The 27483-nt window shown below is 42.6% G+C and overlaps 1 protein-coding gene across 1 annotated transcript; it reads left to right on the top strand.

Annotated features, from left to right (window-relative positions):
- Nucleotides 1-345: 345 nt before the first annotated feature.
- Nucleotides 346-7843, top strand: PAQR9 (progestin and adipoQ receptor family member 9). The gene has a single exon (XM_066556276.1). It carries the CDS (start codon nt 346-348, stop codon nt 1558-1560), a length of 1215 nt encoding a protein of 404 aa, XP_066412373.1. The 3' UTR covers nt 1561-7843.
- Nucleotides 7844-27483: the final 19640 nt, after the last annotated feature.

Below are 27483 nucleotides of genomic sequence, written 5' to 3'. Positions count from 1 at the left end.
CCCCTTTGTGCCTTTTACAGCAGAACAGCCCCGCGGGCAGGCCCCGCACCGGGCAGTGCCGGTGCCAGTGACCCTGCCCCCGGGAAGGGGCGCCGCGGGTCCGCTCCGGCCACACGCCTCGCTGCGAGGGCGCTCACGGACCCGCCCCCCCGCTGCGGCCGCATCAATCATTAACGGCGGCTCGGGTGTCCAGCGCCTCCCACCCCGGGAAACCCTACCCGGGGCGGCGGGGGCGTCTCTTCCCGCTCCTCGGGAGCGCTGGATGCGCCGCCGGTCTCCAGTTACCGCGATGCCGGGCGGCGGGGCGGGAGGAGCCGCGGCGGTGCTGCCACTGCCCTTGCTGCAATGAGTGATGCTGCCGGGGGCGGCGGCGGGGGCGGAGAGGCGCAGAGCTACCGCGGATCCTCCGCCGGCGGCTGCGGGCGCAGCGGCTTTGCCTCGCCCGGTCGGCGGCGAGGCGGCGGGCCCGGGGCCGGCCGGGGCAGCGGCAGCATGCCGGCGGGCGATGGGGACAAGAAGGAGGCGGCGCCGCCGCCGCCTCGCCCTGCCGCCCTGCTGCGGTGGGACGAGGTGCCCGAGGACTTCGTGGAGTGCTTCATCCTTTCGGGCTACCGGCGGCTGCACTGCTCGGCACAGGAGTGCCTGGCCTCGGTGCTGCAGCCCACCAACGAGACCCTCAACTTCTGGACCCACTTCATCCCACTACTGCTCTTCCTCAGCCGCTTCGGGCGGCTGCTTCTGCTGCGGGGCGCCGGGGACGTGCCCTTCCACCACCCGGCCCTGCTGCCCCTCTGGTGCTACGCCTCGGGGGTGCTGCTCACCTTCGCCATGAGCTGCACGGCCCACCTCTTCAGCTGCCTCTCCCCGCGCCTCCGCGCCACCTTCTTCTACCTGGACTACGCCTCCATCAGCTACTACGGCTTCGCCAGCACCGTGGCCTACTCCTACTACCTGCTGCCGGGGCTGAGCCTGCTGGACGCCGGCGCCATGAGCCGCTACGTGCAGCAGCGGCTGGGCTGGCAGCTGGACTGCAGCCTCCCCATCGCGGCCTACCGCGTGCTCGTGCTGCCCGTGGCGCTGGCGCTGGCCGTGGGCTGCACGGCCGCCTGCTGCCGCAGCCGCGCCGCGTGCTGCGCCTACCCGTTCGCCGTGCGCACCTTCGTGTTCGCCATGCCGCTCAGCATGGCCTGCCCCATCATGCTGGAGAGCCTCTTCTTCGACCTCCGCGCGCGCAACCCCACGCTCTTCGTCTACTTCTACCGCCGCTACTTCTGGCTGCTGGTGGCCGCCTTCTTCAACGTCAGCAAAATCCCCGAGCGGATCCAGCCGGGGCTCTTCGACATCGTGGGGCATAGCCATCAGCTTTTCCACATCTTCACCTTCCTCAGCATCTACGACCAGGTGCACTACGTGGAGGACGGGCTGGCTGAGTTTCTCAAGGCACCCCTGGCTGCCCCCACCTACCTAGGCACCGTGGGCTATATGCTGCTCCTGACCGTCTGCCTTGCTGTGGTCGTCAGGAGGTTCCTCAACGTTGCAGACCTGTGCAAGCAGGACTGACCAGCCCGGCGACCCTCGGGACAGCGACCGCCATGCCAGTGACCCTTGGCCTGGAGGTCCTTGCGCCGATGACCTTCAGACTGGTGACCCTCAGACCAGACCCGCCATGTCCTGAAGAAGCTGTGACACCTGGGGGAAACACACCTGTGGAAGAGCCAGGTCCCTTTCATGGAGGTTTGCTGGAGAAAATGACCATGGCAGAACTGCTCGTGCTCTTTAAGCTACTAGGTTACCAGGGGAAGCAAGCAAATGCTTACTGGTATGTTGCTGCTTAGAGTATAAGCTGAAATAATTTAGCTCTGCTACTAGGAAGAATGCATGAATGGTGAATGCCACTTACTAATTTCATAACAATTAGGTCTAAACTAGCTCTGTATATACATATATATTTATATATCTAGCTATATATTTATTAGCTACATATATGTGTATATATATGTATACACCTGAAGACATTTGTGCAATGATTTCTCATAGACTTTTAATCAACTCCTATGTGAAATTTCCTAGCAGATTATGCACTGACATTTATCTTCCTCTCTGATATTGTAACAGGCCTTTGCAGCCACATACTGGATTTTAAATGCAAACAAATCAATAGCTATCTATAGTTTCTAAGGTCTTACAGCCTTTTCAGCCAGAGAACAATAGATTTAAGAGCAAGAGGAAAAACAGCTGTGAATTATTACAGAATTACCAGTTAATGGAGAGACTTTAATTAGACAGACAGTTAGTGGTTGGTGTAGCCACTCAGATACTAAAATAAAATAAAAGGATATGTAAAATAATCGAACCAGAAAGGGGTCAAACTGGTTTGGAACGGGGGCAGAGGAAGAACAAGGACCCTGCATAATGGAATGGCTCTTCCCCCAGCGTGTCAGGAACATCTGTTGTGCTGAGGGAGTTGCTAAGGGGCCCCTTTATCTTCCTGGGTAAATCACCCCCAAACCAGTCCTCTAGAGTCAAAGTCAGATGCCAGACTTTCTATCAACCCCTGCCAAGCTCGGTGGGAGTTCTGTGGATGTAAAGAGAGTAACTGATGCATGAGATCTCATTCTGGATCTTTTAAAAAAACTACATGGAACTAGTTTCTGCTGCTCTTTAATTAGAGCACTGTCATATTTACCATCCTAAAATTAGTTGCAGAATACGATACTGCTGAATCCGAGTTCAGCACCTAAAATCTGGCTCTACAAGTACTGGATACTGGCACTTTTTTGTCATTCCCCACTTTTTCCTATTCTGATTAGTTGTGGCTGCAGCTGGATGTATTGAAGTCCTCTTTCTGAAGCTTTAGGGGAGTTCAAAGACAAGAATTAGGAGGTGTTTTCCAAAGCAGTATCTTTTCAGAGCAACCCATGTACTATCCTTGTCACAGGACAAAGAGCTTAAGTATAGATAGAATTTACTCTAGATACATTTTTGTAAACCATGTGCAGATTTTAAGCAGATGCACTTTGCTTTCGTCTGACAGAACAAGTGCAATAATGTTACACAAGGGGCTTACCAAGCGAAGTTCAGGTGAGAAACTGCTTGTGTAACCCATTGTCTAAAGAAGGGTGGTACTTCCTTAGCAAACCCTTGTGTCAGACTGCATAATAGTGTAATAGCTGTTTTACTCAGCTCCTATTGTAGAAGTGTATTTCTGCTGGGGTCTTTCCCATTTTCATGGGCATGGCATCTGAATCCCAAGACAACGTTTTGAGTCCAGTTCTCATCTTCTGTAAGACAAAGTCCCCTTTGTTTAAAATGGGAATATAGGAAGGACTGTAGCCAGGGGTTTTGAAGTCAAATCCTTAACATGGGTCAGGATCATCACAGACCCAATAACTGATATGCCCTCTACCAATGGAACAGCTTTATGAAAATTTCTCAATTGAAGTGCATAAGCTAAAAGAAAATTACACTCATTCAATTTAGCTTTTATCTCAACCCATTTTAAGTATAATGGTTTGAATATTTTAGATTCTTAGTGAACTATGAAAATGGCCTAACAAAAATATATACTCTTTGCCAGCCACAGTTCTGCTGGTATGTCATTTCTGGAAGGGTCAGATGTATTTTAAGGAGACTGACTAGAATTATCTGGAGTAGCAGTTCCCAAACTGTGGCCTCTTGAGTTATTGCTGTTGGGCCATAAAAAACTGCATAGCCCTGTGTGAGTGGCTGTGTTCAGTTTTCATTTACCAACCTGCATGAAAAGAAAATGGAAACTACATGAAGTATTTTAAATTTTACCTATTTTCACTAAGTTTTGTCATAAATGTAGCATTGCTTTCTTCAGCTGCCAACAAAGCAGAAGATTATCTGCACCACTGGGAGAGAAGGCTGGTTCACAACATTGTTATTCCTTGAAATGTGCTTTAATATTGTGAAAACCCTGAAAACTCACAGCAGAAAGACAGTGGATCAAGACCTGCAACCATGTCATGCTATGAATTTCCACAACTGCAAAAAGAGGCCAAAAATCTTTGAGATGGGCTGTATTCAAGTTAAAATAATAGAGGCATAGTAGTTAGAGCCCAATGACTCATCCAAACTAATTATGTAGAAAGGGTTTGCCTAGGAGATGCCACTAGCACATCCAACCAGCAATTAAAAGCTAAGAAATAAATCTTAGGACAGCAAACCTCAGCATTAGAAGGCAGCTCAGAAACAAACAGTAAAAGCCAAATGTAAAAGACCAGGCTATTAAAGCATACTGTATAATGAATTATATTTGTGCTTGTCAGTCACAATGTAGAGGACATCTCAAGAGGCAATGTCAAAAATGGCTGTTGCTAACTTGTAAAAATACATTTGATATTTGGAGTTAGGCCACACAGGGTCATCTATATATATCTCAACGACAGATAACAGTATAAAGTTTGGATTGCAACCAACTGCAATTTTACTGGAATCTTACTGCTGTTACATGAGTTGCCTGTGAGCCCCAGTCACACTGAAGATTGGGTACCTGGCTCTGATATTAAGAATATTGCTTCATTCAGAAGTTTCTGTTGGCAAATTGTTTAGGCACGTGTATGGGCCTGAGCACCTCATGGAATTATTTGTAAAAGCTGGTTGCAAGCACTGCTGTCTGAGCCACTGTAAGCAGGCTGCTGAATCCTGAGTGAATGGCTACAGGGAGATGTGATTAGAATTTAAGAGTTCTAATTCATGGATTTTTGTTTGTCTGTTTTTTGTTTAAAAAAATGTGACTACAAATTAAAAAGGTACAGTAAGTGTGGAGAATATCTAGGGAATGTTACCTGAGTGTCTGTGTCTATTCAGTGAAGGACATGCATGCAGATAATATTCCATTTGCTGTCCGATGGACAAAACAAATCTGAGATAAAAAGATTCAAATTGGAACAAGATATCTATAATTATAGTGCTTGAATTTGCTCATATAGAAGTGAGTCAGCATTTGTGTGACTTGTAAGGGTGCAGGATAACTTTCTGGTGTGAAAGCACATGACTGAAGAACACGTGTAAGCATGTCCAGAGCTTGGAGGTCTAACCTGCAGACTAGGTGCATAAGGAAATCCTAGAAAACTAACTTGTTTGCAGAAGTATGTGTCATAATGTTTTTATAACCTGCCATAAGGTCTACACTGTGGATTCCACAGCTCATGTTTAAACCAAAAAGGCTTTTCAGGCCTTTTGGAGTAGAATCTGTATAGGGATGGGAGCACAAGGTGAGGACTGGAGCACAGGGAGGTGGCCTGTAAATGCCTGGGTGTCTTTCTGTGTTTGGCCAGCACTGACTTTCAGACTGACACACCTGTGCTGATGTGAAGTGACTGTTGCTGGGGCCACTTCCAAGAGTGTTGGTGGCACAGACACCCTCCCTTGCATTCAGCATGTGCCTAGAACTGCAATCTACACTGGCATATATTCAGTAAGCCTGGCTTCTGGGCACTTCTGAGTAGCCTGTGAGCTTCCAGCTCATCTTCCTGGAAGATCGATAAACCTCCTCTGTAATCACTACCCTGTTTTCTGTGGTGATACAGTATTTTTTCTGCAGTGTGTTCATTTGAATGTCACTATCCAGGGTATCTGTGAAGCTATGAGCAGCTTCATTAGCAAGACTGGAATCTATATCTGGAAACAAAGGGAAAGGTTTCATCTGCATGCTGTGCTTGTAGAAATGTAGCAGTTAAAAGTAGAAGTATGTTCAGTTTTTTTGCTAAAATGATAATTCTGCTTAGTTGTCCAAGTGTTATGCCTATTATTTATTTGCTGAATCCAGCTACTTTGTCAGGTTTTTGTCAACAGTGCACCTGCAGGAAATGACAGTATGGAAGTTTTACTTCATGTTTAAGTAAACTCTGAGGCAGCACATTCATAGAGCATTATTGCACTAAACTCAGTTGATTACCATCCACATGCCTTACAGAAGCAAGTCATACCTGTAGTAATTGCCCAGATTAAACTGATTTTTCATTGCCTGTGAGCTTAAAAATGACCAAGTGGCCAGTAACAAGCTGAGGAGTCAGGCACTCCTGGGTTCTTATCCTTGCTTTGCCACTATCTGTTCTGTAATCTAGGGCAAGTTGTTTAAACTGTGTTCATTTTGAATGAATTTTAATTCATGTGAAACACTGGAATTGTACCAGGGTTGAATTTGACCCTTTGTGTCTCAGTTCCCACATCTGTAAGATGGGGAGAATATACCTTACCTACCTCGCAGGGTTGCTCTGAAGACTAGCAAATGTTTGTAAAGCACTTAAAAATGCAAAGACCCTCCCAGGTGCTAAGAAGAAATCTTCAGCAGAGAGAATGTTATATTTTCCCCTCATCTCACAGGGAGAGGAGCATGAACGTTTCCAGATTGTGAACTCTTGGGACAAACCCCTGTCATTGCCATACTCCTAGGATGTTCACATCCTGTGTCTTTTGGAGCTGATGGCTCCAAAAATTTCCACTGGCTCAAGTGGGGGGCAATCAAGACCCAGGCAGTATTGAACAGGCTGACTAAATGCTTAAGGGTCAGGAGTAAAGAGAAAACATACATGACTTACATATGCTTTTCTTCAGAAATTCTCACTGGTAACTTGTACTGAAGAGCATTGTAACACCCATGAGGCCTCCTTGTTCATTTAGCCATGGATTGTAATCCAGTTACTATGAAACAATGGAGCAGGATTTCCCATCAGTGTCTGTAAGATTATTATTATGTCTCTGTTGCCATTGGGAATTTTGAACTACGTCAAACTTCTTACCAGAGTAAAAAGACCTGAAGTAAATGAAGCTTTTAAGAAAAAATACGTAATCATTTGAGAATATAAAATTATATTGATCAAACAACTTTCTCTTTTTCCCTCCTGTTCTACAAAACCAACTACATGGAGTTAATCTTATGGTTGAGTGAAATCTGAACTCGGATCTTTTGACCACATATATGTACTCTGTCAAGAAGTCCTGAATAATCATTCTAGTAACCCACTCTGCCCATCAACTGGAAGGGCTGATACAAAAAGCACCACTGAGAAGAGGACCATGTTTTTAAGAGTTTTTCTAACTGGGAGCAGTAGCTGAGGGGAAAAAAAAAAGACTACATCAAAGGGTTTGAGTGGTTTGTTAATCAAGGCCTGTACCTTTAGAAATTCTCCCAATATCCAAGTATGTTCCTAGCTTCTGTTAGACACCTCTGAGTCAGGGCTGTATCACCAACACTCAAGATACAGCTGAGACTTTACTCTGTCAGATGAGATGTAAGATGGTAGTGTCACATGCACTGCAAGACACTGACCTCCATTCAAGACACTTAGTGTCTTGGAGCTGGGTGTGGAATTAAGTTAAATAATTTTCACATCTTGCTTAGACAGATGCTGCTTCATTCCACTGAATTCAATAATAAATTATTGACCAAGACAAAGGAAGCAGGCTTTTGCTTAAAGTTGCCTGGAAGGGAACACCACCAGCAGACTTCTGCTTTCAGGGCAATTGCTTCCTGCGCCGTACTCAGAACATGGAGGATTCTGAAGTAGGGCTTTGCTACTTCATGGGAATGCCTTAGGATTTGTGGTTGTAGCTGGGGGTTAATAGTTCAGAGAAACAGTTTATAGCAAGTCAATTCTGTCTGCTAGAGGTTCAAGCACGCTTTAGTAGGAGGTATCATGTTTAAGGGGCTATGCATGCAATGAACAAAAAGTGTGAATTTTGTGTGGTTCTGTTGGGAGGGTTTGAAAATTTACTCTTTGTACACTTTTGGATGCTGACTACTGTATATGTAATGACTATGCATTTTTAGCAAAAAAAAGGGTGTGATCTATAAATAAAGTTGATTCTGAGTTCATTTTTGCAGAAATGCATTTATAAAGGCTTTTCTCATTTCTTTGTATAATTTACTGTGACGCCTGTAGGATCAGAAATACGTTGAATGTAGTTCTCTTCAAACACAGGTGAGTTAGCATGAGTACAGGAACGTTCAGTTCTTATGTAGGGGCATAGGGGTGTTGGTACTTCTGAAAACAGTATACTAGCAAAAGTATCATTGCCTTTTCATTGTCTTTTATATTTTAAAGCAATAAAATGGCATTCTTTGCCATTTTAGTTCTCTGCTAACTAAATAATGATAGACATCCCCGTTACATTAAGATCTAATACATTAATATGTCTTAGAAGATTAGTGTTCAGCCTACAGTGCTCCTTGAAAAATCATGAAATTGGTAGGAATAGCAGTGTAAAGAATCAGCAAAATATTGACTGCAAAATGAAGAGGTCTATTTGGCATCAAGTAAAGTTTCCTATTTGGCATAGCAGGATGGCAAAATACTGTTTTCAGTCCAAGTCAGGCACTAAAAAGCACTCAGTGAACTGCAATTACATAAAGTATCTGCCTTAAGCCTTTTCTGTCGAAATTCAGCAGGACAGGATGTATCCCAACATAATTGCAGGTTCCCCCTGATAGGAACACAGTGGAAAACTGTAGGATCTTCTAGTTGAGGTGTGCAGAATTCCTTCCAAAATTCTAAAATTCTTGAGATTCTTATTCGCAGACTTTGTACATCCTATTTGAAATGTGGCAATGACTTAAAGGATTTGATGAAATCAGCAAAAACCTCCATTACCCTCTTAGAAGTAGATGCTTCAAGAGACTACATCCCACAAATAAATACTCCACAAGACTGCATCCTCCTGTTAACACTTAAGGGTTTTCATAATGTTATCAGTAAACTCTGGATCTGACTGCTGGACATGAACAGGCTGGAGGGAAACCTCACAAAACTGATGAAGCCAGTGAAGATGGCAAAACAGTGAGCAGAATGGTAAGCAACAAAAGTTACAGCTGCTAGGACAGGTAATTTATTGAGGTCAGTGCTTCAGCCTTCAGCTCTGGTGGATCCATAGTTACTCTGATAATCTACGGGAAATCTGAAGGCAATCTATATTTTGTTACCATGACATCACTTCTCTGACAAATGACCCTAAAACTCAGGACTGTATTTGAGGAGGAACAAAAAAACATCTGACACACAATTACCTTCAGATTTTATTCTCTCATCAGAGGATCACGTATGGCTAGCAGGATCTGCGAGTGGAGATGAAACACATTAAAAATTAAAGGTGGAAAAAACATAGAGTATTAAATCAGTATTAATGCTAAAGCTCAATCTTGGCTGCAGTGACAAGAGCCTTTGGGGCAGACACTACAGATGCACTTTCTGCATCAGAAACCCTTTGCCACTGCAAGGCAGATTTCTTATCAGGAATGGCACTACACTTCTGTTCTGGGGAGCTGGAAATACTTCTCGTGCTGGGGAGCACAGCCTTTGGGTACATGCTGCAGGCTGTACAGAAGCAAAATGAGAGACCATGTCACACAATCTTTTTGGAGAGTAAGCAATTTTATAGAGTTTTCTAATTTGAGTCTCTCCTGCCTCCAAGGTCTAATCCTTTCCTCTCCCTTCTGACTGATGAACATGAAAATATAGTTTTCTTTAATTTTTGGTGTTAAGTATACTTTTCAATATTATACTCTGTTTGCTAGAAAATGTCTGTTCTCTCTCACTCTCCTCTGCTGTCCTGAGAAACTGGGCAATGCCACATGTACAAGAAAAAAAATCCTTGGGGTTTTTTTCCCCCCTCTTTATATGCTGGTCTCTCCACATCCACAGTCCTGAGGCTATGGAATTCAATCACTGGCACTCACTAGTGTTCCAAAATCTCAGCTTTTCTTTTTAGCAGCACTTGGAAGGACAACTAGGAAATGTCAGTGAGGTGGATAACAAGCAGCAGTATCTGTAGCCCTCAGAAATAATACAAATAATGAGCAAAAGGTAAACAGGTCCCTGGGGCAGCTTCTCTGATACCTTTGTACTCACAGACATCATCTCTCATTATCCAAAATTGAGTGAAGCTCATAAGCACATGCTTAACTTTAATAGGACTGTATGTTTATCTTTGTTCATTGGTGGGGTGAACTTTTCCTTGTGTTTAAGTGTGCTATAGAAGCAGAGCCCTAATGAGCAGACAGTGCCAGGAAAATGTTGCCAGCAAGAGTCTGGCACAGCAGATCCTGCCATCCAGCCCTAAGGCAGTGTCCTACACTCCCAACTCACTTTCCCTCCTCAGCTGTAGCACTTTAAAGCACTCTCGGGGCATCATCTGAAAAATTTTAATACAAAACAAAGAGCAAAGTATATATACAGCCAGAAATGCACCAACTTAGTCATGAAATAAAGCTGCAGAGTTTCCATTTGTACCAATTACAACATCAAAACATTGTTTCTTGTAGTGTAGTAGAAAATCATAGCTTGAAGAGAAAGAGTTTGGAACAGTAAGTAACCAGAATCACTGAGCACTGAAAAATATATTCAATAGCCAATATAGTTAAAAAGAATATTTATGTCTGTAGAATATGGACTTAAAACTTAAAAAGAGAAGCCAAATATTCTGTTCTCTCTTCTGAGAACACCTTTGTCCCTAGCAATAGAGCAAGTTCCTTCAAGCTATAACTATTCTGCCCTAACAGAAGCATGTCATCTCTTCTATTCTAAAGTTCAGATATGCTTTGGACAATAAAAAAATAATTTGACTTAACTGTGTTCAGTAAAACACAGAGAACTGATATAGATTGAGAACATATACAAGAGTTGGAAACCTGCCCAAAATTCAGGTTAAATGAATATTATTTCAAGTCCCAGCTAGCTTAGCACTTGGCAGACCTATCACCTCAGAGGGAATATACAGTGTATCTTCAGATCTGCTTCTCCTGGCATGACCATTATTCCAAAGAATATAGTGAATTGATATAATGAATGGTAAACAGTAGATACCTCAATTGCAGTTAATCTGTGATGAGTATATTCTTGTATTCAGATATAAGGCTGAATTACATACATGAAAAAGTTGGTGGTGCTCTACATACATCACAGAGTTGAAAAGAGTTTAAAAGTTGTATTGATTTTGACTTTGCTGGCAGATTCTTACATGGGTTTGCACAGAGCAAATGAACTGGTGGACTTACAAATATTACCAAGTGAAGTAATCACTGCTTTCTCTTCCAAAAGTCACAGTGACTCCAGGCAGAGCTACTGAAGACCCACAGTGAATCTGATCTGGCCCTCTTCCCTTTACAGCAGTGGTAGCTTGAAGTGCAAGTCCTCTGTGGAAAGTGCTAGATGTTCACCTAGCAGTTTCCAACACACTTCATTGCTGCGTTTAAATAACCCCAAGGAATGTTATTCATTAGCCAAATATGCACATAGAGCTAATAAATAATTATGATTTTCAGGCTCTGGAACTGTCATGATTTCTAATTTCAGTGTCAGGGCAACACTGCCAGGTATGTCCTAGACATGAGTGACTTCCAACTTATTACTCAACACTCTTTGTTCCAAAAGCCATTTCAGTCCCCCACTAGCTCATGAAGAAACAATCTGCAGCAAACAGGCTGGTAAATGAAGTCTCTAAGGTGACAACTTCCCTTGTGCACTATAATAGGTCAGCAGCAGTGCAGTTCCTTTCACAAGTGATTCCTGAGCTCAATTCACAAACAAGCACCAGACTCAGTTCTCTTCCTTTGGCATTTTGCCTGGAAGGCTCAAACAGGCTGGAGAATAATTCTGACTTGTGAAAAGCTCTTTTCCCCTCCTATTCTCCAATCACATCCGTGTGTGCAGTACTGGCACAGAGGAGGCAGCAGGAATGCAGGGTGGCACAGCACATCTCTGTGCTGCACCAGCCCATCCGTGGCACGGAGCCACATGATCCCACCAGGGCAGCTCCCACACGAGTCAGAGCAGCCTGAGAAGCTGGCAGTGACAGCCCTGCCTGCCTGCCGGGCCAAGTGAACCTCAGAATAAAGAGATTCAGACCTGCTGCTCAGAAGAAAGTTTTGCAGCATTAGTCTGTGCCCAGCAAACCCATGGAGGACACTGAGGTCAACCAGCAGGAGTTTCCTAGACAAGATTTGGTGTTACTCAGTTTTAAGAAAACAAACCTTCATTTTCTAACTCAGCCATCAATGATAAATGATACAGAGAATAGAAATTTTTAGTTTCCCCGAAGTTGCTGGATAGAGCTTAAAGACTAAATGACAAAAAAAAAAAAGATAAATGGATGTAAAAATATGACCACAGGAGGATAAAGGTGGCTGGAACCAGTGGACAAACAGATAAAAAGGACTAGAGTGGTTTTTTGCAAGTCATTTAACAACGAAGTAACAGCACATGCCCAAAGGAAAAGTTCAAGGAAAAGTCACCTTTAATATCAAAGCATTCAGTGAATGTAACCACTAAAGCCCCCTTTTATGACTCTCCAGGACCAAAAAAGGACTTCCAGTGAGAAGTGGATACATACAAATTAGTTCTAGGAAAGTAATGTTTATGTATTAAATAAAAACCACGTTTTAATGAATATGTATGATTATGATGGATAAATACCTTGTTGTAAAGCCTCACAACACACACGGAATATAAAAAATATATATCCTCTATGTGTCCTGCACAAGTAAAGAATGCCTGCTTTCTAATGCTTTACATGTTTTAGAAAGTTTATTCCAGCCAATTTCAGGATCTTCTGCGCTCTGAGGTCTGAGTTGGATCGAATCCTCAATTTCAGTTTGAAATGAACAAGGCAAACCAAATTATTCGCATCTATTGAAAAAGTAAGGGATAATTCAGCTTGCTTTACTCTGTCCCAGCCCGGGCCCAGGGACGGCGGGAGCAGAGCGGCGTGTGCGGGGATGCAGCCGCTGCAGGGGGCTGCGGTAGCTCCGGGGCCGCCAGGAGGAGCCGCAGGAGCGCGGCCGGGGCGGGCACGGCCCCGTTCTCTGCATTTCTCATCTGCAGCGCACAGGAGGGAGCACAGGAGCCCCCGGCAGGCGCCTCCGCCCCGCTCGCTCCTGCACAGCTGGGCCTGGGCCCCGCTACTGTCCCCGGGGCTGCTTTGGGAGGGATGCCCCATCCATGGAACACTCTCAGGGAGAAGCTGGCACAGAGACCTGGCCGGCTGGCAAAAATAATGCCTTAGAGGCAGCTGCTTGCTGATACTATCCAACAGGAAAAAACCCAAAACTCTTTTGAAGGGGATGACGCCACTCTCTAAGACATTCCTGGAATTTAAACTGAACATAAGTCAGTCGGAGTGAGAGTATGCAGTTTGCCATGTTGGCTTTTTATTTAAACATATAGACTAAAATAAGTTCATTTGATCTGTTTCCCTTGTCACATGCATACCACAGCAAATGCAGATTAACATACCTATTAGACTTCTGTAGTAGTTTAAAATCAGCGTGACAAGCATGCAAAGAGAAACAAAACAGGCAAGCAGTAAAAAAGAAAATCTGAAAGGATCTTCCTATGCAGGACTGCACCTTTCAAAGGTGAGCAGTTGAAAGTCATCAGTTCAGAAACGGCTCCTTCCTGGCCCAGACCCAGTGAGATGGATGAGCGCTGGTAAAGCCACGAGGCACACACCTGGCTGGCACAATGCCATGACCACCCTGCCACAGCCAGCATGTTGCCTACTGGATGGGGACAACTCTTTTACTCTGTTACTCAGGTATCAGACTGACCCATGTTCATTGAACCTGCTTACCATATTCCCAGCTGATGTCAAACAATGCACATATATTTCATGCTACAGTTTTCAACACCTTAGGCATTAAAATGTACTTTCCAAACTGCTGCAGTCCCCTTCTTGGCTCTAACATTGCAGTGTTAACTGGAGGATTGCAGCAGTGCTATGATTCAATCCCTGGTGGTAGTTTATTGCAGGAGCTGTTGGACTGGCTATGCTGTTTGTAGGGCAGAGCTGACATTCACAGTCTCAGTGACAGACACAGACACCAGCTCCCAGCTTGCCATGACCTTCAAGCTCTCCTGGGGAACTCCCATTCATTTTGGCCAGTGACACTTCATTCCCAACCTATGCCAAAGATTACACAGCACCTTCCAGACAGCTGTGCTTTCCTGTCCACTGGTCATCTTTCAAATAAGTCTCTTCTGGGCACAGCCACAATCCAGAGCTGCTGTCTGAGGCTGTTAGATGATCTCCACAGCCCTTTTCAAAGTTGGGATATAAGGAAGCCTGATCCACTCCTTTCTTATTCAACACCAGCACATGGAAAACATTTCACAGTATGACTTCCTGTGCAAGCTGCCCAGGGATCCCTACTTCTTGTGTTGGCACAAGCTGTGAACGTCAGCAGCCTTATTGTATGGATGCAGAATCTCATCAGTGTTTCCAACTCTCTTTACTACTTCTTTCCTTTCATTTATTTCTTCCCACTTTCTGACCCAATTTCACTATCTCATCTGTTTCCCTTTACAAATTTCAGGCCTGAAGGCGAATTTCTTCAGATCTGACTCCTTCTATGCAAGTGGAACACTGACAACTGCCTTGAATGTGGGTGGAAACTCTCTGAGAAGAGCCAAGGTGGAGCAGCCAGTGAGGCTGCAGACAGGGCACTGCTCCCTGTGTCAGTGCCACACTGCTGCCCTGCCTGAGGCTCCTGTAGCTCTGTGTAGCTCCATGAGCTGTGCCACACAGGCAGGACATACAAGTGACTTCCCTACTGCCTGTGGCCTTTCAGTGGTCAGTCTTCCCTTCCTGTCTTATACAGTTGGTTGTATTAGCACTAAAGAGTAAATAACTCTACATCCCACTTGAAATATGGTTGAAATGTGGCAACATGAAATCATGCTTGTACATTCAGTTAAATCCAGTAATAACATATTTTATTCTGACATGCCATTGAAAACCAAATGCATTTATTTCCTCATACAGCCCAGGTATAGGTAAAGCTTTTCTGGATGTTTCAGACACATTATATAAACTAAGTCAACACACAATCTGTCTAGATACAAAATACCCTTTGAGAATGAAATTCTGGTCTCTGAGGGATTTGCTCTGGCAATAGTAAGATTTACCGGTTTTGTCATTAGATTTTATTCTTAGGATATCAGTCATCATTTCTTTGTCAAGAGATTTTACATATCTCAACATGACTGATCGACTTGCAAGTCCAATCAATGAGAACTCAGAGGCTTCAGCATCTTTTCTGGTAATAACTGCTGGGATTTACTCTCAGGAGTATAAGAAATGTTCTGCAGTACAAGCCCCATCTTTTATGCTCAATGTCAAATGTAACAGGTTTCTAATAATAGAACCACCACAACCTGTCCAGCAATTCCAGTCCTGGATTTGCCACAGGACATATCTCCTTAGGTTATAGCTAATGCAGTAAACAGTGACTCTTCCTAGTGACATGGTAAAAATAGAAAGGCTTCACATGACAGGGAGTTTTCTCATCTACAACACTCTTCAGAAGGTTTTAGCAAGGGGACTTTCAGTGATATGTTTACAATTCCTCTTACACAAATTACAAAAGAACTCTGGGGGTTTCATATGGCTCTTTATAGGTAGGAAGTACAACCATCTCCAGGGTATACAGATGCTAAATCTTTAATTTCAGACCTCACTTATAATTATATATGCAAAGATTTTTATTTTATGATGGGAACATAATAGAAGAAATAGAAATGTAATGGGGGAAATAAAACTTTCCACATTATCCCTTAATTGAAAGAATTTTCTTGAAAATTCTCACATTCCCTTAATTAGTTCCATGAAGAGACCAAGTTGCAAAAGTATTAGTTGCTTTGGGACTAGCTGTCAACAAAATAAAATACCATAGTTGTAAGCTGTTGCTCAGCTTTGACTACTGGGGGCAGTAATTCTCTGGTCCAGCTGGTGTTACAGTGCAGTGCTCTCACCAATGCTCAGTTAAGAGTTACTTTAAGCCTCCAGAGAATTCATGTGACACCCACAGACTTAACAGGAAGGACAAAAATGATGCAGAGGAGCCAGGCTTCAGGGGTCTCTGAGCTAGAATGCAAAACCTTCACGGACCCATAGCCTGCAGCTGCACAGCCACAGCTCCCCTGGGGTCCCAGCCTCATGCTCCCTGCTGTGCAGTGCCACCATCCCAGCCTTGCACCCTCGGCCCCACCAGAGTCAGCTGAGGCAGGGAGACAGGTTACACTCAGCATGCCACAGCACAGCCCACAGGCAGGAGCAGGGCTGGACAGTTACGAACTCAGGACTGAAAACTCTGATCAGACACCCAAGGACAGGCAGCTATAAATTAAACCTGCAGAGAGTTTTACATCTGCACTGCCTGCACATCCTGGGCCAGGAGAACAGCTTGTTTCCTGTGAGCACATGGCCAGGGACAGCCTGCAGGACACCCCAGGCTGAGGGACACCTCAGCCTCAGCTAGGCAGTGGCTCACTGCACTCATTTCCCAAGGCCAGGGACACTCTCCCATTAACCCAAAGTCTGGTTCCTGGGCTGCGCTGGGTTTTGTGGCTGCTGCTGTGGTGAACACAGCAGAGCAGTGAGTGGAACAGAGAAATGCTGCTTCCTCCAAAAATGCACACATCCATGGCACTTGCTCACAGTGTTTCTGTACATATTGCAATGTCTGCACTTAGTTTTGTCCACACACGGATGGACATAATGCTGTACTTTACAAGCATCAGCTACATACACTAGATTTGATGCAGTACTTGCTGCTTGGTCATTCTTTCTCTTTTCATCTGCCAGAGCCTATGTGATATTTAATTCCTTAACTTTTGGAGTATTCATCACAATATCACTTGATGGATTCTTACCTCTTGCTGACAGCTGCCTGTTCTTTACAGCTTTTACATAAGATGTGTAGATGCAGAAATCTGCTGCAGCCCATCCATCTCTGAGTTTCAAGACAGTCTTCTCTGCTTTTGCAGCAGCTAACATTCAAAATTTTCTTTGAAAATCTTTCATCTGAAAATACATGTTTTAAAGGTTACAGGTCATTTAGCACTCTGCAGTCCAGAATTTCTTTCCAGATGTCAGAAACTACTGTGCTTTAATTATACATTCCTTTGAAAGGCCTTTCACACTACGAATCCTTTTTTGTTTTATGAAAGTCATTTTATTGGCAAAACATATGACTAACAAAAGGGATATGACTCTATTCTTACCGTAATATGAATTATTACAACACTGTTTACAGCTGAGCTTTAAAAACAATTTTCAGGCAGCTCTGGTTTTGATGACTAAAGCTTAAACCTCTTAGGGTTTTTTTACTCACTTTTTTAAAGCCAGAAGCAGTGAATTTATAATTCCTGATGCCATTTTTGTCAAGCTGGGCATCTGTAGGTCAGGCACCTACACTAGAACTATTTATGCTTGTGTTCTCTAACAGAAACACATAAAACTGTAAGAAGATGTTAGAAAATTGTGACACACTGTTTAATTCACAAACTGAGATAAAGTGAGAGCAGTTTTCCTCAGCCTGCACATAGCTTAAAGCTTGCTCCTTGCCTTAGCCCCAAACAAGAATTTGTTGCCTGAAACATTGTCTGTGCTCTAGCTGGCTCAATGAAAACTCATTTGTGCTGAAGAGCCGTGCCTCACATGATGCTTTCAGCAGGACTCTGCACAGACATTACCTGCTGGGGCTCCATACAGCCCTGGCTATTCAACTGGCAGGCAGGTCTCAAGAGCTCTTTACTCCTGCCAGACACAAACCATTATAGAGCAGCATTCTCCGAGAGACAGATCTGCTTGTGGGACGTATAAATACTGGTTTTCCTTCCATTGATGTCAATAGGAGCAAGGATGGAGGTATGATGTTATGAGATGCTAAGTTCTTAAAATATGTTCTGAATGATTTCTATTTTTAAGAGCTGTTTTGCTTTGGAGGATGAAAGGCCTGTTCACTTAATATGAGGAACAAGGTCTGTCTCAGAGATGTGGAAGAACATCTATTCATCCAAAAGCTTAGCTATTTCAGGAATAATCTGTAAATTATTTTTAGAGTTTGTTTAAGTGTTGTTAACTATACCTGGCAGATTTCTGGCAAATGCGTTATTGTTCCTTTAGACTTCTCCATTCCTGCAAGGAAACTTTTTGGGAGATGGGAACTTGTCATTTCTCCTGTTGACACTGTTCTACTTTGTATAAATAATTACACATTCACTGGGACTGGTGCTAACACCTCCACCCTCCCCAGGAGGGTTACTGAACCATCAGACTAGAGCATTGTTTTTCCCTCACCAGCTGGCTCCATGAATATTTAAGTATTTTTTACAAAGTGGGACTGTTCCAGTGAAAGGGGCTGATGGTCAGGTCACTGCTGTGAGGCAGAAACCTGAATTTGCAGAGCAGAGGAGAATTCCTCTCAAACACAGGTAGGAGTTAGATTTTGTAAGGCATGCACTGACTTCTTCAGGAACACTAATGCAATCCTAACTTTCTCTGTGGGAGTTACACATCAATTTGTGTAACTGTTTTGACAACCACTTCCATTAAAAATCCTTCTTTAGCATTAAATGAAATAGTTTGCACCAAATGAAATTGAATTTGGAAACTTAAGTTCATTTAGAAATATGAAAAATCATATTCAGCTCCTGTGTACTGAGATTTTTTTTCTTGTCCAAGTATTCAGTCAATTATTAGCTCATCCTAAATTAGAAAGTCTTCTAATAATATCTTGTTTACCAGTATGGGCTCCACAAATTCTATGCCTTTTATCTTAGTCTAATCAAAGGTCAGATCGATAATTTCTGCTTTCTGCTTTAAAAACTGCTAATTTTCTGAAGTATACCTTGTTGTCATAGAGTGAAGGGTTTCTGTGAAAGGCAGGGTAACTTGAGAATCCACAGCCAGGAAAAACTTCATTTTCCTTAACTGAAAAACTTTCAGTTTAACAAATAGACTTATTTTAAGGGTAGTTCAAATACCAAACTAAATCAAAACAGATAAACTGGGATTAGGAGTGGAACAGACTGCTAAACTATCCAAAATCAAATGGCAGATTTAACCCCTGATTCTTGCATTAATACAAAGTAGCTGAAGAATTTGGAAATGGAGTGAAAATTATCACAATAATCTTTGAAGATGAGGATGCAGTAAAAGCAAAAGTCCTGTTGTGTTTGGATCACACCTCTGATCACTTTGTTACAGTGAAAACGTTTTGGGTCTAAGTCTTGCATTAGACTTCAACTGGAAACGGATGCTGGGGTCTTATTCTGCATTACAGAAAATGTAAAACAGGTAAAAATTCAGACAATAACAATCCAGGGCAGATCAGAAACACAGTAGACTGAGGTCAGAAACTACTTAGTTGAATTAGATGCACTGGACTTACATTAAAAGGAGATAATTGAATAAGGGTATTTAAGAAGAGACTTCAGTGTTCATAATGACAGAAAATGATTAAGGAATCCACAGAGTCTCACTTTTACCTGGGTAAAACCTGTAACCATGAGATGGGTGATAACCAAGAGACAGGCCAGCTAACATTTTAGAGTGGTGTCAAGGCAGAGAGAAGTGTCAGCAGGGTTTAAGTTCCTAAGAGCCCAGAGCTTTGAAAACTTAGCTGGAAAGCTAACTCCAGAGATGTTGTACTGGATAGACAGTATAATAATCATGACCTATTGGTTGCACTTAGGCTCCATATGAACGAGTTCTTCTCATGCCCTTTCAAGAATCTATATACCTCACATCACATATCTACATCTGCTCCTATTTACAGCAGGAATTCCTTGCTATTTGACACGGCACAGGATAATTATTATCAGTGCACTGCAGTACATCTGGAAAGATGAAGGAATGCTGGCTCAGCATACCTCAGGCAAAGCACTGCACCTCTTAAAGAAGGATGGATTACATAAAACAGCACAAGAGCTGCATCAGCCTTTCATGCATGCTGCAAGCCAGGCATAACTGCTTTGAAGTGGAAGAGTTACAGCAGTACAGGTCTTCAACGGCAAAACAGGTAACAACAGAAATTTAAGTAAATACTCACCAATCCTTGAAAATTCTCTGATTCCCTATTCAAAGATGCTTCTCATCCACCAGAAAGTGTTATATAGTAGAGGGAGGCAGTCTTCATTCCTTTTCTGCTGGGATTAAAATGAAATTTGGCTGTTATCTCCAGAATAAGCCCAAAGACCAGGCTTAGATTCTGGAAAGACTTTTCTCATCTCAAAGTACCCTTTCAGTAAGTCAGTAGAAGGATTTAAACATAAAGACTCTTTCAAAACAGTTGCCCTGTGCTCAAGTGTCCATGTCCAAACTGAAGTCAAGTATAGTTTAGGAACATTGAAATTAAATTACAATATTACTTACTCAGTCTGGCCTTTACTTTGTTTGGTGGATACGAGAAATTTCCTCAGAGACTCTTCAAGCAAAAACAGTCTGAGGCTCTTGAAAGGATTAAAACAAGCAACTCCTGGAATAAAGAAAGGATCAACTGCTGCTTGATTCTGGCACTGCACTTTTGACTCCTAATGTACTAAATGACTGCTGTGGAGTTAGAACTGAATACAAGTTTCAGGCATTTTTATACCAAGTATATATCTAATTTAGGCATATAATGCTGTTTCCATATTTCTTTTCCAGTGTTTAGCTTACTTTTCTGATACATTATGTAACTAAAATTACTACTATCTAGAAGTCTCTGGTCCCAGCTCCTAAAATTTCCATGTATGCTCCTTCCATTTTTTTATAACTTTTCCCCTTAATGCTTTAACATTTTAATAAACTGTAATATTTTTTCCATAGCAAGAAGCATTTATCTAGTAGTCAGATGTGTTCTTTGCAATACCATGCTGAGACTGATATTGACAGTGACATTTCTTTGCATATTAAAAAACAAGGATTCTGAGAAAATCATTACCCAGCAACATAATAGATCACAGATGTGTTTAAAAAACATAATATTAGGCTAAACTCTGAATTCTGGTCTGGAAGGCATGTGTGCATCTCCCAGGGCAGTAATTCAGCACTTAGAAAAAGTAAACTCACTATTGTAATGCACATGGCAAATAGCTGAGTTCCAGCCACCAGTGAAATAATTTGGCCCCAGTTTTGCATTCCATGACCCCTGTACTCTGATGGGAAGTAGGCCATGGGGACTGTCTGTAATTCCTGCAGTCAGAACTGCCCAGCCCTGGTACAATTTATTGTTGCACAGAAACATCAGTGATGCAACACCCACTTTCTTGTCAGGGACTCTGTGCTGAATAAGGACAACTGAGAGCATAGCATGAACAGCAGGAGGAACCCAGAAAACCTTTCTGTACCATCAATATGATGCTGCACCTGGCAGAAAATGATTGTATCAAGATATTCCCTCACAATTACTTCAGCTCTCTTGGCTTGGCCTAATCTGCCTGTTAAAGAAAGGGTATTCTCTCTGTTCTGAATTTTCATCTTTGAGGAACGAAGTCCTTCAAATGTAGGCTCCCTCAGTTTATCATTCAGATGTAGCTGTTGAGCTGCTCATTGAAGTTAGGGACTCCTTTTCAAGCAAAAAAAAAAAAAACACAAGTGCAAGAATTATTACAGCTGATGGAAATTTGATTGTATTCTCCCATCTCTTGTTGCACAGGCTGTCATATCATTTGCACATTTTGTGGAGTGCTTTTTCCTCATTGTCCCCTTTATGGTAATTTGGAAGCAGATAGTGAGTTTTCTTATCAGTAAAAGTAGGAAACCAGAATTTTAGTTGGCTGAACAACACTTTTCTTCCTAAGAGCATTTGCAGTAAATAAATTAGATCCAACTGTTCTCCTTTTTATGTCCAGCCCTATAAATAATGTAGAGGGAAAGTCAGGAAAAGTAATGAGAGCATTGGCAGGAAACAGTTTCTCACAGGGCTTAGTTCTGATTTCAAATCTGTGTTGCCAATAACAGCAAACTAATTCCACGTGAAACTGCACTGTGCAACCCAGGTATCACCTGTGCAATAGAGTATGACACCATAGCACATCTGATTCTCTTTAGAAACATCTCTATCCTGCAACTACAGTGTTCAGAAGACAGGAAAGAACAAAAATAGGGGGAGGGAACTAGAAGCTAGATGCCCTAATACAAACCTACTTATTTATAGACTATGCAAAAGTCTTTCTTGGGTGCCAGAGAATTAAAGCACACACACAAAAAATAGTTTTCTTCTTTGCTTGAGGTTCCAATTTTGGTTTTGACAGCATTCGTGCTGAAAGCACATGCTCATCCTGAAAGAGACTTCTCTGGAGCACCCTTGATACCTTTTGCAACTTTTCTTTCCCTACTTCTGCACGAAGAGCACCTGACAGCCTCTCACTGTACACACTCCTGAGGACATTCCCATGTGCCTTTACCCTGTGCCTCCAGTGCCACTTGCAGCCAGCTCCAAGGGAGGGTGGCTGTGACCATCACCAGTTTGTTAGCATCAGCTGTGTCATGTAACTGCACTGGCTCCACACTCTCTTCATTCAGGTCAGAGCTGAGTTGAACAGTGTCTAGTGGAGGTGGTGCTTTTGGAAGGGAAAGGATGCTATTGTACATAGATGTTCAAAATATCAGCTGTTTTCATGTCTCAATCTGTAAATCAGACTCTGATCTAAATCTCCAGAAATTTATTCACATACAGACATAAGTGACTCTTGTCATTAAACAAGAACAATGGCTCCAAGGATGATTTATATACCTATATATCTCCCACTAAAGTAATTCTATTTTGTACCAAGAAACAGAAAGTCTATTTTTTCCATTTTAGTGACACAATTTTCTAGCTGCTCTCCTATTTCCTTCACAAGAACAACAAAATTAATGATCTCAGGTTTATCTCTCACATCCACCAAAGCTAAGGGAATCTGCTTTGTAATTATGTTTCATAATATTATCCACTTGAAGATTTGCTGATTTAGATTACATCAAGACTGGCTAGCTGATCTATCTTAGCTTTTACAGCCATCTAGATAAGAATAGCACCCTGTGACCCTTGCTGATGCCCTGCCCTGGAGCTCAGAAGCTGACCTGCAGAGACTGAGGTGCCTTGCTCCTCTCCTCTCCTCTCTGTCTGCTGCTGAAGATTTGGCCATGGGGCTGCCTGATTCACAGGTACCTGCTGGCACTACAGGGGCTCTGCCGTTGTTTATTTTCGGGCCCTCTACTCCAGACACGATGCTCCTGTTCCTTTTACATGTTGAGTATTTGTCTCGGACTATTATGTTTAAAATGCACTGTTAGGGACATAGCACTTGCTTAAAAATGGTTTTTTTAGAATTCATTCTTCTGATTGGTACTTTAGCCATTTCTACACCTGCTGTGTGGTCATTCTAAGTGCCTGCTCTTGGTCAACAGACCCTGGGAGGCTTCACTGGAATTGTTGAAACAATCTTATACTATGAAGGAGTATCTGCTCACATTGTCAATATTTCAAGAATCCTGTTTGATATTTATTAGATCTCTTTGGTTACAGGAATGTTTGCAATTTAGCAGTCGTTACCGAATTTATAATTTTTATATTATGATGCAAAACAGTTCAAGCAATGATAAACCAGCACCATTCTCCTTAATATTTTCTTATGCTGGCAAATAAGCAACTGACTTTGAACAATAGAAGGTAAAACATTTTAAAAAAATAATTATTGGATATCAGTTTGTATTCCTATAAAGAGAAGAGGCAAGTAGAAACTGATATTAGAATTATCCAAACTGACAAATGGAAACACCAGAAGATAATTTAGAAAAGCCATACTGAAAAACTCTACTGCTTTTATGATTGATGCCTCATGGCCGGTCTCTGCTAAATGCTAAAATGAAATATGAAGTTTTGAACTGTATTAAATATGACATTACTTGAGGTAAAACTAGCAAAGAGACAAAAAAAAAAAGTTAAGAATGTCAGCTTAGTTTCTAATAATTTCCTAAATTCTTAAGGTGTGGGAATACTGTCAGTACTACATTTACATTTGATATCTCAGCATCAGAAGAACCAGGGGAGGGGAGGTCTATGGCTCATCACAGACATTTTCTATATAAAGCCAGAAACTATATTGCCATTTGATAAATGAGCCAAGAGCAAAGCTTAACAGACAAAAAGAGAGAAGAGGGGAATTTTCAGCCTGGAGGCTCTGCAAGTTTTCCAGTAACAATTCTTGTGTGTGGATTTTTATTTCTAAGAAGTAGCAGATTCAATTAAAGGTGCCATATGATTAACTCTTTGTCTTACAGATCTAAGCAAATTTGGGAATCCTAGGAGCTGGCTGGGCACATCAGTTTGCAGGAGTCATTTTAGGTGCTTAGATTATCAAGAAAATAGGGATAAATGCTCTCTATTGCATGTTTTCCAATGCTATTGTGAAAAGGGAAAACTTGCAATTGCAGGAAATACCAAAGTTCTTTTGGAAGTGGAAACATCAAGACCTTGGCACTTCAGACTGCACTGAAAGAGTTGGGGTTGTTTAGCCTGGAGAAGGCTCAGGAGAAGCCTTACTGCAGCCTTTCAAAAAGTGAAGGGGACCTTACAAGATGGGGGAAACTTTTTAATAGGGTCTGTAGCAATAGGACAAGAAGTAATGGCTTTGAACTAAAAGGGTGTAAACTCATATAAGATATAAGGAAAGAATTTTTTTATTATGAGGGTGGCAACACCAAGAGAAATGGTGGATGCCCCATCCCTGAAAACATTTGAGGTCAGATTGGATAGGGCTCTGAACAACCTGATCTAGTTCTTCCTCATTGCAGGGGTGTTGGATTAGATGACCTTTAAAGGTCCCTGCTAACTCAAACCATTCTATGATTCAAATGAAATAAAGAGTGTTTATTTGTTGTCATCTTATTGCAAAAGTCCCATACCTTCTCAGTGATTTCTCATGGGCAGCTCCTCACAGCCAACAAACTCCACCTCTGGCCCAGCTCACCCACCATTTTGTAGCACTCATCTTCTTATTGGACACAACTGTGTCTTATTGGACACAGCTGCCCTATTAAGGGCAGGCCTGTTCCTAATCTTTGGTGATTAGTACAGCTGCAACTCCTCGGGTATGAGATTACCTTCTGCACTATTCTCTTACATTCTATCCCTCCACATTTATTGATAGTATCTCTGTAAATTTAAATTAATTTCACAGTGTCAGCTGAACAGGACCTGTACAGAAACACCAAGAGAGCACTGAAAGGTCTTTTGCCATAGTACAAAATGCCAAGGTATTTTGTCCAGGTGACTCTTCACAGAGAAAAGAAGATTTGGTGAGAAGCCTGAAAGCTGGAGCATAAGCTAAGCTTCATATTCAGTCAGGTCATCAGCCTACTTTGGCTGCTGTACAGCAACATTATGATTATCTTTGTCCCAGGGAAGATGTCAGGGAGAATATATATGTGGGATACATGAGGCACAGGAGGGTTGCACCAACATTTACACAGTTTTTCAAAGCACATCTCAGGGACAGTCTGTCACACAGGGTTACATTTCAGGAAGAGGTTTCCACTTTCCACTTCAGTAGCTGTCTCATTTTCAGGCAGACAAGGTCTCACTTGCCAGACATTCATTAGGAAATTTGTCTCTTGTCAGCTCTGTGTACAAAATATCTTTCTTCAATGACTGATAGGGAGAAGCCCTCACCCCTGGATCACCAGCATCACTAGCTGAGCCCAGCATTGCTGGCAGCAGCTGGTGGGGGAAGAGGGGTCCCTCAGGCTGGCTTTCCTGCCAGACTGCTGCAGGAGGCAATGACACCCTGTGACACCAGGCATTTTTTATAATTCCTATGGCACTAGCTCTGTAGTTCATACATTAAATGTCTGTCACTAAAGATTCACCATTCCAAGCCTGAAGATCTGTCACCTCAGGGACACATGACAGAAAATAGTTTTTGTTCTACCTTCAAAAAGAAACTACTGTAGAAAACTTTTGCTGCAATGTCAACTGTCCAAAGTTAGACAGCTTTTGTCCACATTAAGAAAGACACTTTGCTTATGCAACTCCATACTATTTTTGTCACATAACCTATGCATCATTTATGTAAAGAATACATACACAAGGCAGCATAATTAAGATTGTATGAGATTGTAAATATGCCATCTTTTGGGTTTGAGCTTAAAACCTTTCTAGCTGAATTTATATCCACTACCTACAAACAATTTCTAACTGTGCATTCCATAGTTTTATCCCAAAAAGACAGGGACTCTAACAGATGCTGATTGAGCAGCTTCCTGGCTTCAAAAATGAAATATCATCGGTATATGAAAGGGTTTATTTTATTTGGTTCCCTGCAAGAGTAGAGGACTGGGCTTGGTGAAGAAGAAAGGTCACTCCTGTTTCTGTGTTCCTAACAGATCATAATTTAGCTGAAGATTAATGTCAATGCTAACAGGTTTATTTATGGGTAACTACTTACTGGCCTTTTACTTTTCTGTTCCTTCTGCAGCCATTGATGGAAACCAGCCAGACATCTCTGGGTTAGTTCGTGGGTGAATTCTCTCTAGCAACATCATTTACATTTGGTAAATGCAGTTTAATTTGAGAGCCTTGTTTATAGTCTGTCATTTACTACTTGTGGTGTTCGTAATCTATTTAATAGTGGGCACTAAAGAAGTACTTGAGCACAGCAGATTGAGGGTGTTTGGGGAATACACATTTAGGGTGTGTTTCTGGACAGGCAGTGCAAGGGAGTGATGCTGCTGTTTTCCTGATTGGCAAAGGTGCAGGAGCTTGGCTGCACGGGCTGCATGGGCTGGGAGCTTTTCCAGCAGCCTGTTCATCACCTCAATTTGCTCAACAGGCCTGAATTGCCCTGTTGCTGCACAGATCTGTAGATATGCTTGGGTGGCAAGGCAGAACCTGTCAAGGTGTTAACTGTTTAGAAGTTTAAAACTACCTTTAGATGAGGCAAAATCTGCAGCAACCACATTTAAAAGGAGTCCTGGAACATGCAATCCATGAGATCTAACAGCCTTTGTTGGTGGTTTTGCCTGGAGCACAGCTCTTCAGTGGATATTAGGCCTGAAATATTCTTCTTATAAAATAGAGGGTCTTCTCTAGACTAAAAAACATTGACAGAAAGGAGCAGCAAGGAACTCATGTGTCTGTGCTGTGAGGATTACATAACTTTCTGTCATACACATTGACTTCCAGATGTAACAATTTTTATTATCATTATATTATACCTAATGTAATATAATATATTATACCATTATTATGCCTTCATGACTACACCCAATATACCTAGTGGCACCAGTTAAACTTCTAGCTGCTAACCAGCTTCTCATTGGTCATGGTGTAAGTAAATGTCTCCCTTTTGGCTTTCTTACTTTCCATTTCTGTCACTTAAAATCAGTTCAAAACCCAGCTGCACACACAGTCTCTGTTCTCACAATGTTATGATCTCTGTCTCCACAGCCCCCCTCTTGTGAGCTGGACTCCCTGCCCCAACCCTCCACCAAATCTTGCCTAGATGTGTCCTGGTCCTTCCTCCAGTCCCACTGGGGGGATGTGGCAGCCTCTCCTCAGGGCTGCAGGCCAGGCCCTCACACCTGGCTGCCAACACAGCAACCTGCACTCCTAAAACCCCGGGCCTTGCCAAACCCACGCACCCCCCAGCCTCTGCTGTTCCTTGTCCTCCAGTGCCTCTGTGCACACAGGAACTCTGCTGGCATCTCTTACTCACC

Source organism: Molothrus aeneus, chromosome 10 (assembly GCF_037042795.1).
Source record: "Molothrus aeneus isolate 106 chromosome 10, BPBGC_Maene_1.0, whole genome shotgun sequence".
Lineage (NCBI taxonomy): Eukaryota > Metazoa > Chordata > Aves > Passeriformes > Icteridae > Molothrus > Molothrus aeneus.
Note: the sequence above shows the minus strand (reverse complement) of the source record. Positions and strands in the feature narration are given on the sequence as shown.